Source organism: Pituophis catenifer, unplaced genomic scaffold (genome assembly GCF_029215685.1).
Source record: "Pituophis catenifer annectens isolate HBS135680 unplaced genomic scaffold, rPitCat1.0.hap2 SCAF_1, whole genome shotgun sequence".
NCBI classification, from domain to species: Eukaryota; Metazoa; Chordata; class Lepidosauria; order Squamata; family Colubridae; genus Pituophis; species Pituophis catenifer.
Genome location: NW_027256881.1, coordinates 287,084,495 through 287,099,246, shown reverse-complemented (window position 1 = coordinate 287,099,246; position 14,752 = coordinate 287,084,495). Strand labels below are relative to the sequence as shown.

Genomic DNA, 14,752 nt, shown 5'->3' with positions numbered 1-14,752 from the left:
TAGCATATTACGCCTAACCAGCCCCCGCCCCCATCTGCACAGCAAGCATTTGGGTTTGCTGCATTGTGTGACCGCAGCCAACCTTGGCTTAGCTAACAAACCATGGTCTCTTGTTCAGTTTCATTAGATCAGTGTTTCTCAACCTTCTGGGATTCTGGGAGTTGAAGGTCCACCCATCTTCAAGCTACCAAGGTTGAGAAACACTGCATTAGATGAACTAGCACAGATCTTAAAAGTTTTTGTTATGTTGCTCATAAAACTCAGACACCCAGTTGGCATGGAGTTGAAAGAGCTCAGACGTCGAATTTTAGAGAGAAACACCAAATAACTTTGCCAAATGGCTTTTTTTACTCCCCCCCCCATATATGAACCACAAGAACTGCAAAGCGAAACTAGCTTGAACTTGCTATTCAAACTTTTTTTTTTTTTACTATTGCTAAAGGGAATCACGATGGGTTGCATTTGGCCATAGAGCCATCAGAGAGACTCGAATTCAAAGTCAAAGCTTTCAAAAACACGAATAGTCATTCTTCAGTTTAGTGTCTCTACGTTTTATTTTTAAATGCGAGGACCTTTAGGTGCCTACAGCTATCGCCTGAATGCTTTGCTTGTTTATTATTTCTCTGACCCTATTCCTAAATCGCCTAATCCCACGGACTCGGGAAAAAAAACGCGAAGGCCCCACGTAACGTATATCGTTACGACCCTCTCCCCTATCTTTCTCACGGGATGACGGCTTTCGACGCGACTTGCCTTTTTTTTTTTTTTTTATACCCCGGTGACCGTTGAAGGCGCCCATGGGGGTCCTGAGAGTTCGAAGACAGAAGCCGTCCAATCAGATAGCAGGGCTGGGCAGGCGCTCTGTTTGAGTGGCTGATTGACGGCCTGCGCCCAGAGGACGGGCGGCTTGAGGAGATGACGGTCGAGCGGTGAGGAGAGCAGCGGCTGTTCCGAAGGGCGGCTATGGATGGTCCCGGAAAAAGGTTGGCTCAGCTGGCCGTGCAGCAACAGCTCCGAGCCGCCTACGGGATCAAGCTGAAGAATCGCACCGGGAAGAGGAAAGCGTCCAGGTCGACGGTCGCGGGAGGGGTGAGTCGGAAGGTACTGAGGGGGAAGCTCCGCCATCAGGCGCCCTTGCGGACTCTCGTAAAGGCGCTGGCGAAGCCGTGGGGGTTGCGGTGGCCGGAGGCTTCCACGTCTGTTGGAAGCGAGGCAGCTGCCCTTCTTCGTTTGGGGCTTCTCTTTCGCTCGAAGGTGCTTCCTGAGTTGTTCCCGAGGACAAAAGGGCGGCGTTGAGAAGAGGGGCTTTGTAAATACAGGTAGTCCTCAACTTACGACCACAACGGAGTCCAAAATGTATGTTGCCAAGGGAGAAATTTGTTAAGTGAGTTTTGCCCAATTGACGATTTTTCTTGGTTAAGTGAATCACTGCGGTTGTTAAATCAGTAACACCATTGTTAAGTGAAACTGGCTTCCTCATTGAGTTTGCTTAACAGAAGCTAGCAAAAGGGGATCACAGGATTCCTCGAGAGATTGCAACTGTCCAGACACTGTCATAAATGTGAATCAGTTGTCAAGCATCTGAATGTAAATCATGTGGCCAATGGTTATAAGTGTGAAAAATGGTCGTAAGTCACTTTTTTCAGTGCCGTTGTAACTTTGAATGGTTGCAAAGTGAACTGTTGTAAATTGAAGACTACCTGTACAAGTTTGTTTTTTTTAAAAGTGTTTCAGTTTTATTTCTTATATACATAATATAAAATGTACATTTTCTTATAATTAATCCTACATATACATGTTTTCCTTAAAGAAAGCATTAAAATAAAGCATTTTAATTACATTTGGAATTACATTTAATTACTACTCTTTCTTCCCTCGTTCTTACCAAACCTTCTCCTTTCTTTCCCTTCCCTCCCTCCTCTGCTCCTTTCTCCTTCCTCTCCTACCTCATCCTACTTCCCCTTCATTTCCCCCACTACTCTTCTTTTCCCCCTTCTCACCTTCTTTCCTACTCCTGTCCCCTACCCTTCCTTCCTCTCCTTTTCCCTTTCTTCCATTGCTCTCCCTCCCTCTCCTCTTCCTACCCTCTACTCCTCTCTCCTTTCTACTTTGCTGTGGAATATACTCTTTATTTGGTATCCAAGCAACTCCTGTATTCTAATCATATATACTTTCTTTCAGTTTCTTTTCAGATTTATTCTACCTATCAGTATTATCATCATAATTGTACATTTATTCTTATAATCTTCTTTCTTTCCCCCCCCCTCCCATCCCCCCTTTTCATTTACCTGTACAACTTTGGATGGGAATACATTAGCTATCTGCAAACAATAGTAATTTGCTCTCATGCATCTGTGTTAGCAAACAATGCCTGCTATGGCGGCAAGATAGACCTGAGGGCAGGACAAGAAGTAACGGATGGAAGAGTATTAAAGAGATTCTGGAACCGAGGAGAAATTTCCTGACAGTGAGAACAATTAATCAGTAGGACAGCGGAAGTTGTGGGTGCTCCATCACTGGAGGTTTTCAAGAAGCAATTAGATAGCTATTGGTCCAGAATGGAATAGGGTCTCCTCCTTGAGGGTTGGACTAGAAGACCTTCAAGGTTGATTTCCAACCCTATTCTGTGTTCTATGGATTAACCAATAAAAATAATGTGATTAATGCTACTTTGATTTTGAAAATGGGAATATGGAAATGTCTATGGAGATTCTCAATCATCCAGGTCCTTGTCCCAAAGGTGCTTTTTCAGGAGGCAACCAGAAAGTCCAGTTGCCTTTTGAAAAAGTACCTTTGGGAATATGAAAAGTCCTGTTGGTCTGTGTCTCAGTAAAATTAACGGCAGTTAACTTAAAAAATTGGATCCGATATTGATTTTTCACTCCAGAAACTATTTGATCTATTTAGTATAACTTAAGATGCGGGGAGTAAAACTACTTGCAGTTTTCCTTGCTTGAGGAATCTTTTTCTATAACTCACTGATTCTTTCAAAGAATTTTATTAAGATTACCTGTGAAGGGATACAGTGTGAGATTGTAGGTTGCAATGATTTAGGATTTAACATGCATAAAACCAAGTAATGACTTTATTATTTATTTGATTTATTTGCCACTTACAGTATCTCATTTCAAACTTGGTCGGGGTAGCTTGCATCATTAAAAGCATTATAACCATAAAAGATAAATATTTCTAAAAGGATTAAAATAGATTAATAGGATTAAGATACTTATTTATATGTTAATGGCTCAAAAGAAAACATCTTGATTTAATTAGAAATGTACTTTGCTAGATTGTTTTCCCTGTCCAAATAAGCATAATTGAATTGATCCTCTTTTCTCTGCTCTGTAACTCTTTTAAATTCTAGATAACAAATTTAACTTTTTGGTAGACTCTTAAAATAGGGAAAATTTAAAAGATACATTAAAAGATAGATACATTAATACCTTATGATTTTAGTAATAGAGAAAAGTTGATTGTTACATCTCCTTGTGAGAAAGATACAATGCATATATTGTATCTTAGCACTATAAGGGAAAGCAAGGAAGCATGTGGTTACTTATTCTTGCATGAGTAAGCAAGTATACCTATGCTTAAAAAGAGCACAATCTGATTAGATAAATGCTATCTGTAGTTTATTCTTCTGGTTAACATACCATTGGGTAACTTCAGTTTATGAAGTAAACTGTTATTCGAAACCTGTATCACATAAGATAGTATTCAAGAAGCTACTGCTATAATACAAATTATATAGAAGACTTTCATTGGAAGTTTTTAGAAGGTTGTCTTTTTTCAGTTTTAGATATTTTGTACATGTTAATAAAGTGAGTTGGAGTGTTTGAAATGCAAATAGTAATTAAATTATTAACTTTGGAATGATTGTCTAGTGATTAATCTAGAATAAGGGACTTGCAAACTACAACTTATTTTTTTTGTTTGCTAATATATCTACATTTAAAAAGAGGTAAATGGATTTATACCAAAAGCCTGTTTAGATTTTAGTTCCTTATTTTGTTAGTGAAACATATTTTTCTACATTATTAAATGACATGTTTGATTTTTCAGGGGAAAGTATTTGGAATACCTCTTCAAGAATTACCTCAAGTTGTATGTGAATATGGAAATATACCTTGGTAAGTTACAATTTGACTATAACTAGAGTCTTCACAAATATGGCAAATATATGTTAGATAATATTTAAATTAGGCTTAGATTTTGGCAAAAATATAACAGTCAATAATCAGCTCTGTAATGCAATAAGCATGAGACATTATGATTCCTTGTCTTAATGGAGTGGAATTTGTTTGTTTCTAGCATTACAGTGCAATAATGGAAAGGGTGAGAAAGAGCAGTAGGTTAAAAGTAACTATATATTTTTATTTTCGCAAAGCTGTTAGTGAGAGAATAAAGGAAGCTGCACTTCCAGAATTCGTCCAGAATTAAACAGTGAATATTTTATATATCTCATCCTATTAACGTAATATTTACCAATCTGAATATAGGCAAATTAAGACCAGAATTGCAAAAGCTAAATTCAAGTGTTCTCTCTCTTTCCTTCCCTCCCTCCCTCCCTCTCATCAGCTTTTTAGTTGAGGCTTGTCAATACTTGGAAGAACATATTCAAATAGAGGGGCTCTTCAGAAAATCTGGATCAGTTGTTCGCTTAAAAACTTTAAAGGTACATCACTTCCCCATTTTGCTTTATTTTTAACAGTGTTGATGTGTTGACACTTGATGTGCTTAATGTTTCTGCATGCTCTTTCCACAAATATATACCAAAACCAAAATGCGTTGTCTATGTGTAAATACCATGAATTATTCAGTAGATTTGAGCTCATTTCCAGATCTCCATTGCCATTTCTCAAAGTATGCTGTTTTCTCCATTGACAATATTTATTTTCTTACCATTCTTAGAATAAAGTGGATAAAGGTGAAAATTGCCTATCCAGTGCACTACCATGTGATGTTGCAGGACTTTTGAAGCAGTTCTTCAGAGAATTGCCTGAGCCAATCCTTCCATATCATCTGCAAGAAGCTCTTATTAAGGCCCAGAAGTTAGACAGCGAGGAGCGGAATTCTGCTACACTACTCATCTCCTGCCTTGTAAATGAGGAAATAATTGAAACTCTCAGATATTTCTTCCAGTTTCTCAAAAAAGTGTCTCTAAGGTAATCTGCAGATTTCATGAAGATTTTGGCTTTGATTTGCCCTCTTTTATATGCCTGCAGTGGAACTGTAGAAGATATGATAACGATGTGGAGGTTTAGAGTATTTTCTGCTTTTGAATTGGAATATTTTTGATGCCTTAAACTAATCAGAGTTGTATTATGTATATGTGTATTTTGACATTTATTTTTAGTAAGCAATTTTCCTCACAATACATCATCTTGATAAGATATCACAGTTTAACTACTTCTAGGCAATTAAAAAATGAAGCATTAGTAACAGTAACAGAGTTAGAAGGTACCTTGGAGGTCATCTAGTCCAATTCCCTGCTCACGCAGGAAAGCTGTACTAGGTATTCAAACTGCTGAACTGCCGACCTTTTTGATTGATAAGCTCAGCGTTTTAGCCACTTGAGCCACCTCGTCAGGATCATTAGGAAGAATATTTCTTTTTCTTTTGGAGCATGTAGTTAGAAAGCATAAATGACTAAATCATGCTCTGATTATAATAATATTTCATTCTAAGATTTCTCGTTGAAACAATTTAAACTGAGATTTGCACCAAGGTGTATGTAGCTCCCCCAAGAGTTGCAAACCTTATCCAGACTTTTGATAGACTTTCATGTTTTGGGTTTTTTTTTTTTGTTTTGTTCTGCACCAGATAGCAGCAAGCATGGGAAAGCAATCTTGTATCAAGTTTATAGTAGAAATACTAGAACCAAAGTTGCAGTAACTAATTAGTAATTAAGAACTCTTCAGTATCAGTGCTGATTTAGCATTTTGAACAATGAATATTAAATTGTATTATATTTAAACAAATATGAAATCTAAAGCTGTTCTATTTTTTTCATTGCATAGATCTGCTGAGAACAAGATGGATAGTTGTAATCTAGCAGTAATTTTTTCTCCAAATCTCTTGCAATCAAGTGAAATTGAAAAAATATCCGTACACACAGAGAAGAAACTCCGCTTGCAGGCTGGAGTTCTGCAGACATTGATTGATCATGCAGAAGAAATAGGTAAGGTGATGATGATCGGTATTATGATATTAGAACATTGTTTGGGGGTTGTTCTTTTTTGAGAACATAATTATATCTTTTTCAGGACAAATACCAAAGTTTATCCTGCAAAAAATACCATCCATACTTGGCATTGATGATTCTGCTTCTACTCCTGTACTCCATGATGATCAAGAAAGCGAAATTGAAACTCCCTCTGAACACTTGAGAAGGAGACGGCAGAGCATAGGAGGTAATAAGTAAATTCCTTCTGCAATTGTTTTTTTTAACTCAAGTTTTAAAAATGCAAATCTTTATCAAGGGCTAAATAAAAAACGAAATTAAACATTAAAATGTTGATTGCTTGATGTATCTTCAATTTCAGATATTGTTAGTGGAGCTCTGAATAAACTTAAATCTAACAGAACACCCTCCACTACTCCACAGAGAGACCAATGTGGTAGGTATAGTGCATTTGCATGAAGCCCTCCATGTCAGCAAGGCTTGAACATGTTAATATTACAGTACTGGAATAGTATATGGTAGATTACAATGTAAGCAAGTCAGTAATACTTGTTTTTATCCTTACATATACTATTCCATTGAGTTGAGTTTTTCACTTAAGACATGGCCTGCTTATTTTGCTGCATATTAAAGCTTAGTGCCATTTTGTACTTTGCCACTATAACAACTAAAAGGCTATTTCAGCTATTATTTCAGTTTGCATACATGCTCCAAAAGCATTTTACTTATTATATTGCTAACAAGAAATCCTTCTTTTGTGTTACATTGCATGGCTTTGTTCTCATATGTGGAAAAAAATAAACATGGTAATTGTTGCATTTTTAAAAAAATAATGGCAAACGGTATGGAAAGAAACAGAAAAAGAAATACTTTCATTTGACAATGCAGTGCTTAATCTTACGTATGTGATGTAGTGGTTAACATGTTGGACTAGGACTAGGGAGATTCAGTTTTAAGTCCACCTTTAGCCATGGAAACTCAAATGACATGACTCAGTCAATCTCTATCAGCCCAATATATTGCGTAGAGTTGCTGTTGTGAAATTAAATGGAGATGCTCATGTAGGCCAACTTGAGCCCTTGGAAGAAAGGAAGAATATAAACATGTAATTAAAATAAGCATTACAAAACATGGTAAACAATATGTGTAAGGGGCTCTTTAAACCACTAAATCTAACTCTTTGCTCAGCATTGGAATCCAAATGAAGACATCCAAAACAAATGGCTATATAGACTTGGCTTGTACATATCCTATGAATGAAATCCATTGCATTTGTTTGTTTAATTGAACAGAATTAGACTTAAAAAGCATAATTAATTGCATTCCTAAGTTTAGTCCATACTTGAAGGAATACTGTTGTTAATTTTTAAATATTTAATATGAAAGAATAGATGTGGTGGACTGTTCCAGTTTTCCACAAGTTCCTCTTTTTTTTTAGGGTAATCCTCCCCCTCCCCCCATTTTTCAGTTTCTCCTTTTCATTGTTCTTCACATTGCTAATTGCAGGATGAAGCAAATTATTTCTATTTGCAATTGTGCTGCACAGGCCATTAATAATCTATACTTTGTATGTTTTCCCATATTAAGTATTTAACTGCACATTTTTTTTTTCTTTACAGTCTTTTCATCAATGACTCCAGTGATGGTTACTCCAAATTGTAAGCGTAAATATCCTGCTGATTCTTGTCAACGCTTATCTAGCAAGAAAAGGCGATCTGTTGGACATAGCATGGGTCCTGAAATGCTACCAAATACCCTTTTTAACATTAGCTTAACACCTGGATCAGGTAGAGTAAAAATATTCAGCAATGTTCTCTGGGTGTTCAAATTCCTACCTCTCGCATTTCTTTATTACAGACAACAATGCAGAAATACTCTGTACAAACAACACTACCATGACATTTTCTTTATTTTTCACATTGCTTAATAGCATTTACATAGCGTTGAAAGCATTTCACATGTCTTAAGAGTAATTTACAAATAAATGATAGTTTGGTGTAGTATCGCTGAGTAGACATTCACTGAACTATATCTAAAAGTTCTGGAAAAGATTTCATTGTTAGAAAAGAAAAAAAAATTCAAGTAATTTTGAAAGCCTTGAATCTTTGAAGACTAATTTGAATTCTTAACATGCTATTTCTGGCACAAATTCCTAAATGTGTTTGAAAAAATCATCAATAATTGAACTGACCATGAGGATAATCATAGATGAAATATTCCATAATATACTACAACCTTTCGGGATTGTGTTGGTGGGGTGTAAATAAACAAATATAGTAGTACCCCGGTGGTACAAAGAGAAGGGGGCTTAAACAGAACAGCTACATGCATTCTGAGCCATTGCCCAACTTTCTTTGTCACAGGAATGTATTGCAAGAATTTTTTGGGATTTTTTTCTCTGCAATCCCCAGCCACATCCTGTCCATTTTTTTTTAACATGGTATTTCTTTTATTCACACCATATTTGGTCCAGTTCTGTTTTTTTCAGGGGTTTATCCTCCTCTTGGAGGTAGACATTATTTTCTTATGTTCAGATGAGTTGGAAATAATAAAAATGAAAACTATTAATATTTTAATAAAACCTGTGGAGTGGTTATTTTTAGAATATTGTATAAAGAATAGATTCCTGGCCCAGATAATTTTTTTTTGTTTAACTAAGCAGAATATGAAAGAATATGGTTGTAGTTTATTTCTCTAAATAAACCAAGAATGTTACCAAGAAGTGGGGGCCAATGAGACATTTTTATGCATAAAAATTCTATTCTTAAGTAGAATAATTTTAAAATAAGATGTTATTTTTGTAAATCCTATAGCTCCATTTGAAGATAGCCCTTTTGTGTCTCTGGATACATCTCAAGCTTCATTATCTACCTCAGCTACTTGTGAGAAATCTCTCTCTAATGTAAGAAGTCGAAGGAGCAAAAGGATTGCCAATAAAAAAGTACAAAGGTATGTTTGTTAAAATAGGCACAGAAGGTATAATAATATATTTCTTGTTATATTTATAAGTGTTAATGTTTTATAATCTGAACAGTGTTAAACATAATGACCGAGTCAAATCTTAGGGGCCTCTGGTTTTTTTTTGAAAGCTACTTGATCTCTTGGTTCTCATGTTATTTTACTATAGTAAAATATTTTCCCTCTGTATATAATGCCATTATCCTTTGTTATTTTGATAATAATTCATTATTCATAATAAAGGATAAAATAAACATTTAGAAATATTTAGCTCTCTTCTCAGTTTTAGTATTCATTTTCATGAATGGAAAGTTACATTAAATATCCAGGAATTAATTGAAAGTTCATTGTTTATTGTATGAAAAAGTAATATCAGTTCTGTAGTTGACACTAATGTTCTATTATCTACTCAGGAATGGATCTCCCACAACCTACTTTCAGTAGATATTCTTTTTCTCATTTTTGTTGCTATTTTTTATTTTATAACCAGTTTATTCTTAAATAGTTACTTTCCTTGTAAATTAGCTGATTTTAGAATATCAATTTTATTTATTTTTATCCTACCTACATACACAGTAGTCCTCCCTCCTATTTTCCCCACAGTTACAATCCTATAATGTGCATTGGATGGAGAAAAAAAAGGTGACTAGCCTAAAGCCATCTAGCCATCTTTCATACCTAAAGAGGGATTAGAACTCATAATATCCTTGTTTCTAGGCCACTACTTTAACCACTATACCAAACTGGTTTTCATCAGTAGTTCAGAACAGTATTCAGTCAACTTATTTCTCTTTCCTTTCAGAGTTGAATCTGGAAAAACAGGTTGTTTTTCTCCTAAAATCAGCCGGAAAGAAGTGGTACGCAGGTCATTACGATTGAAGTTCATTCTTGGAAGAAGCAACAGACAGGTACTATATAACTATATATAAAACCATGCTTCACTCCTTAATGGAAATAGTAGCTTCTATAAATTCCATGCAACCAATATTCACAGATACATACACACAAAACAATTCATTACAGCTGGTTATGATTGGAAGTTGAAGAGGAAAATACAGCAGTTTGATCTGACCATTTGTCAGAAGCCCACTTTTGTAATTTTAGGCTACTAACAGTCTTTTGCAGAATATTCTTGTTGTCTATGGAGATTCCCGGTCATCCAGGTCATGGTTGACCAACAAGAATATTGTCCCAAAAGTGCTTTTTTTCAAGAGGCAACTGGACTTTCTGGTTTTTCTTTGAAAATGTTTTCTTCTCATCCAAAAAGCTTCTTGGATGAGAAGCAAAACATCTTCAAAGAAAAACCAGAAAGTCCAGTTGCCTCTTTAAAAAAAAAAAAAAAGCACCTTTGGGACAATATTCTTGTTGGTTTATTATTTGTAATAAAGACTGAAGGGTAATTCAATCTGTTGTGTGATATAGGATGAGTGGTAAATAGTCTATAAAACTGAAGAATTGCTTACTGACATTAGCTCCATGAAGATATTTGCTATTTTTCTGATTTAAACTTCTTAATTGTTAGCATTTACCAATTTAGTCTTGCTTTCATTCTTCTTCCCTTGTTGTCCTCTTCTTATTAATGGCCACTGCCTGCTAGTCCATTCTCTCTTATGGTGTGGTTTCCTGTTAGAAATCCCAGGCACTCTCTATGTTCAGGACAATATAGAAGAATAAAAGAAGCATCTGATTAAAATTGTATCAAACTTTTTTTTTTAATTTTAAGAATACTGCAGTGGAGCATGAAGGTAACCACAGAGCTGAAAGCATTGGTCACCGACTTGCTGGTCATCAAGATAAAGAAAATGGAGCGGGAACTATGAAGACTGCAACATTGTTAAGCCCAAGTGTTGGTAAGTCTATAATTAAAAAAGGATAAATATAACGAAAGCTTGATATAGCAAACCTTTTTCAGTAGCAATAGTATTGTGTTACACTACATTATGGAGTGAGGGTTTAGGGTAAAATACGATATTTAAATGTTTACTGCATTTTACATTCTATTTCTATTGCAACCAACTACTTTCCAGATTCTTGGAATTTAGCAACATAACTGACGCAGGGAGTTTTTAGGGTTGTAGCTGATTATGCTGTTAATTCTTGATCTAAATTGTATTGTTTTATAAGCTGGCTGAAAAATCAATATAACAAAAGATCATGCAGACCTTTAAGGTTAATCATGCCTGCTACATGTCAACCTTCCAACAATTATTGATTGGGCAGTATTAATATACATTTCTACACTATGATGACCACCATACTTCTTTTTCTCTTTGCTGCCAGTTTTCTGCAGTGTTTGACTATCTTGTGGGCTATTTGAATTTAAGAAAGTCACTATTAGAACTGAGAGGTCTTTATCAGTAGTTTATCCATAAGGTTAAGATGGGCTGAGTCAATCTCAGTCCAGATGTATCTGGTTTCTCAAAAATCTGTACTACTGTGTTCCTTATTGTGTCCTACTGTGTTTCCATACTGGCAGCAGTAGCATGTTATTGGTGTACTGTCCCTTTTCCAAATGAGACTAATGCATTTACAATTGGACATACGTACAGATTTGCATTTCAAAATACAAGTTATTACTTCTGGTCATGTATTGAGATAAAGTAACCAGAAATTATTTTCCTAGTATGCTCCTATTTGACACTTCAGTTTTAAATATACATTCTAAATATATAGAACGATTCTGTGGAGATTGCTTCATTTTCCAAACATTAAGATTTTTGTTCCTTCCTACATAATTCATATAAGGCACTAGAATTAACATGGGAGAAGTACAATGTGTCCCCAAGTTAAGAAGAGACCAGAATGGCATGACTATTACATTTATATGTTCTTTTAAAGCTAGTCCACTAATGGCTCTTTTTATTCTCAGTAACCCTATTGGGCCAGTGAAGTTGTAACAATGATATTATATGGTACTATAGTATAAGAGCAGAGTTCTGATATGTTATCTGGAATTATAGTATTAATGTTCATTTAATGTGCACAATTTCGATTTTGCTGATTTTTTTTAAAGTGTCTATTTTTTAAGGTTTGAAAAACATCAGCAAGTCAGAAGAAAATTTACAAATACCAAGCCATCATACTGCAGCAAACTATCGAATGTCTTGGATTGGTCCTGCAGCCACAGACTCTCAGGAGACCAGAATTTCATTAATGGGATGTCCTGAAACAGAAATCTCTTCTTCCGAAACTGCTTCTGCCAATAGAAAGCCATTAGTTATTCCTATTGAGCCCATATTCGCAAATAGTGGATGTGATAGCAGTAAAAAATACCCATCTTTTTTTGAGGATGAAAATAATTTAACTGAACACATGCTACAGAGAATTAAGAAAGCATTTTCTGAATCTGGAAGCAACCTTCATGATTTATATGAAATGGAGCCTTCAACATCAAATGTATTAAAATTCAAGAACCCAGAACTAAAATTGAACGATTTCTTTAAAACAACAGATAAGACAGTAGATGTTAAGGAGGAACCTCAGTTTGCAAAATCAGTCACTAAATCGAATACCATTGATCAGGTCAATGCTATTAATGGACTCCTCTTCCAAAATAATAAGAGTGATCATCCAGTTCATATTTTAAATCAAAGTGATGAATTAGAAGAAGTAGACCAGTTGATTACATCTCATGTTATTCAATTAAATAATGTAAATAATGTGCAGAAGGAGATAGTGGAATCAAATAAGCAATTTATCTGTCCAAAAAAGAAATCTAAATACTGTAATTCAAAGAAAGAGACCTCTTTCTCAGAAGGTGGCGATAAAAATGACCAACTGTTTCTTGAAACGGAATCCTATGACAAATCTAAATCTTCCCCTTCAGGAAAAGTGGCTGATCATATACATTGGTTCAACAAACTTTCATTAAATGAATCACATTCTGCAACCAGAAGAAAGCCAGTGCTTAGATTTCAACGTACCCCAGTCCGTCAATCTGTAAGGAGAATAAATTCCCTCTTGGAAACTCATAAACAGTCAGTTACTTGTAAACAAGCTGGTGATGGCTGCACTTCTCTTGCTAAATCAGTGAGCTACGAAACTGCATTGTCTTCCTATGCAGTAACTACAGACAACTCACTGACAAATTCACTACCTTCTAAACTTACATGCAAAGAAAAACATGATCAGTTGGCTCTCTTTCCCAAATCCTATCCTCATTTGATATATCCATCAGAGCAAACCATCAAAGAAACGTTTAATAATAATTCCAAATCTGTCCTTGAGGACTTAACTAACCATGAAGCACCAAAAACTATTGTGAAAACGAGCACAAGCTTAAATGCTTCAGTGGGTACACCTGATAAATATGTTCTCAGGAAAACGGCAGGAACAAAGTCTCGGTATAGAGGATCACCAAAAAACCCAATCCCCACAACAAAACTTCTTCCAATTGTCAAGCCTCTTGATTTATAATGGTTTGATCCCAGCCATATTTCTGTGCTCTTATATCTAAGCTTGTAAATGTAGAACTGAAAATGTTGGATCCAGAATTGGTTCCCCCTGAAGACCTTATTCACAGACAGATCCCACTGGTGGAAGCTTTTGGTGTCATTTTCCCTTACCCTGAAGTCACTTATGCTTCCCCAGATCTGCACAGGACTGTACTCCAGAACAGTAAAGCAAATGCTGCTGTGTTGTGCAGGGGGAAAAAGAACATTTTGAGTGGAACTCCACTCAAGACAATATTCCTGCTGGCAAAAAAGCTCAATCCAAGCTTTTATCTTTCTTTAAATTGTCTTAAGTGTGTCTCTTTCTTGAATTTATTTGGGACTGAAACTTGAAGTTCTGTTGAGTGAATGAAGCTTGAGTAAGTTCTGCTGAGTAGCATTTATTTCAAGAGCCCTAATTTTGGTACTTGTTTTTAAGTTTTACCAAATTTTATGAATGAGAACCTGGAAGTTAACTGTAACTTAACTCAGAGATAAACAGTTAAAGGATTGGTTTCTAGAAAACAAAAAGCTTAATACTACATTTGCAAAATACTTAATTTAGGGATTAAGTTTCACAAATGTGCCATGCTTTTTTGTAATATTTGGTTATCTAGAAGGCTTGTATTTGTAAAATTTATTTCTGGGAGTGGTAATTTAGTTCCTCTATGGCAACAGCAAATGTACTTTATCCATACTTTGGACAGGTGCACTTTTTTGTAGACTCAAACAAATGGTGACTTAGTAGAATGTTAGGTACATGTATCAAATCATCACATGTTTTACAATTGGAGTGGAGATGTATTGAGAATTCTAGCACAGCAAATGGAAGTATGTTCCAGAGCTGCTGAATGGATGTTATTGTCTTATGTTCTTTACTGGGGAGAGGGGGTTTAGAAGGTAGTAAAAGAACTTGCTAGTTCTTTTTTTTAATGACTGTACTATAATATAGGATATTGTATAATTCATATGTGATTGAGATACATTGTATAAAGCCATACTGTTTAGATGCACAGCATTTTGATCAAGTTGCCCTATTGAAATGATTCATAATTGTTGTCTACTATATATAAATTATTTAAATTTGAAATAGAGTTTTAGTATAGTTTGGGGAGAAGAATGCTAAAAACTCTTACCTCTGAAATAAAAAAAGCTTAATTTTTTTTCTATATTGTATATG

The 14,752-nt window shown here is 35.3% G+C and overlaps 1 protein-coding gene across 1 annotated transcript; it reads left to right on the top strand.

Annotated features, from left to right (window-relative positions):
* Positions 1–5,071: 5,071 nt before the first annotated feature.
* ARHGAP11A (Rho GTPase activating protein 11A) lies at positions 5,072–14,679 on the top strand. Its single transcript, XM_070931346.1, has 9 exons — positions 5,072–5,165; positions 6,021–6,181; positions 6,267–6,413; positions 6,546–6,620; positions 7,804–7,971; positions 8,998–9,133; positions 9,945–10,050; positions 10,866–10,992; positions 12,171–14,679. Exons 2-9 carry the CDS (start codon positions 6,037–6,039, stop codon positions 13,556–13,558), a joined length of 2,292 nt encoding a protein of 763 aa, XP_070787447.1. The 5' UTR covers positions 5,072–5,165; positions 6,021–6,036; the 3' UTR covers positions 13,559–14,679.
* The last annotated feature ends 73 nt before the right edge of the window (positions 14,680–14,752 follow it).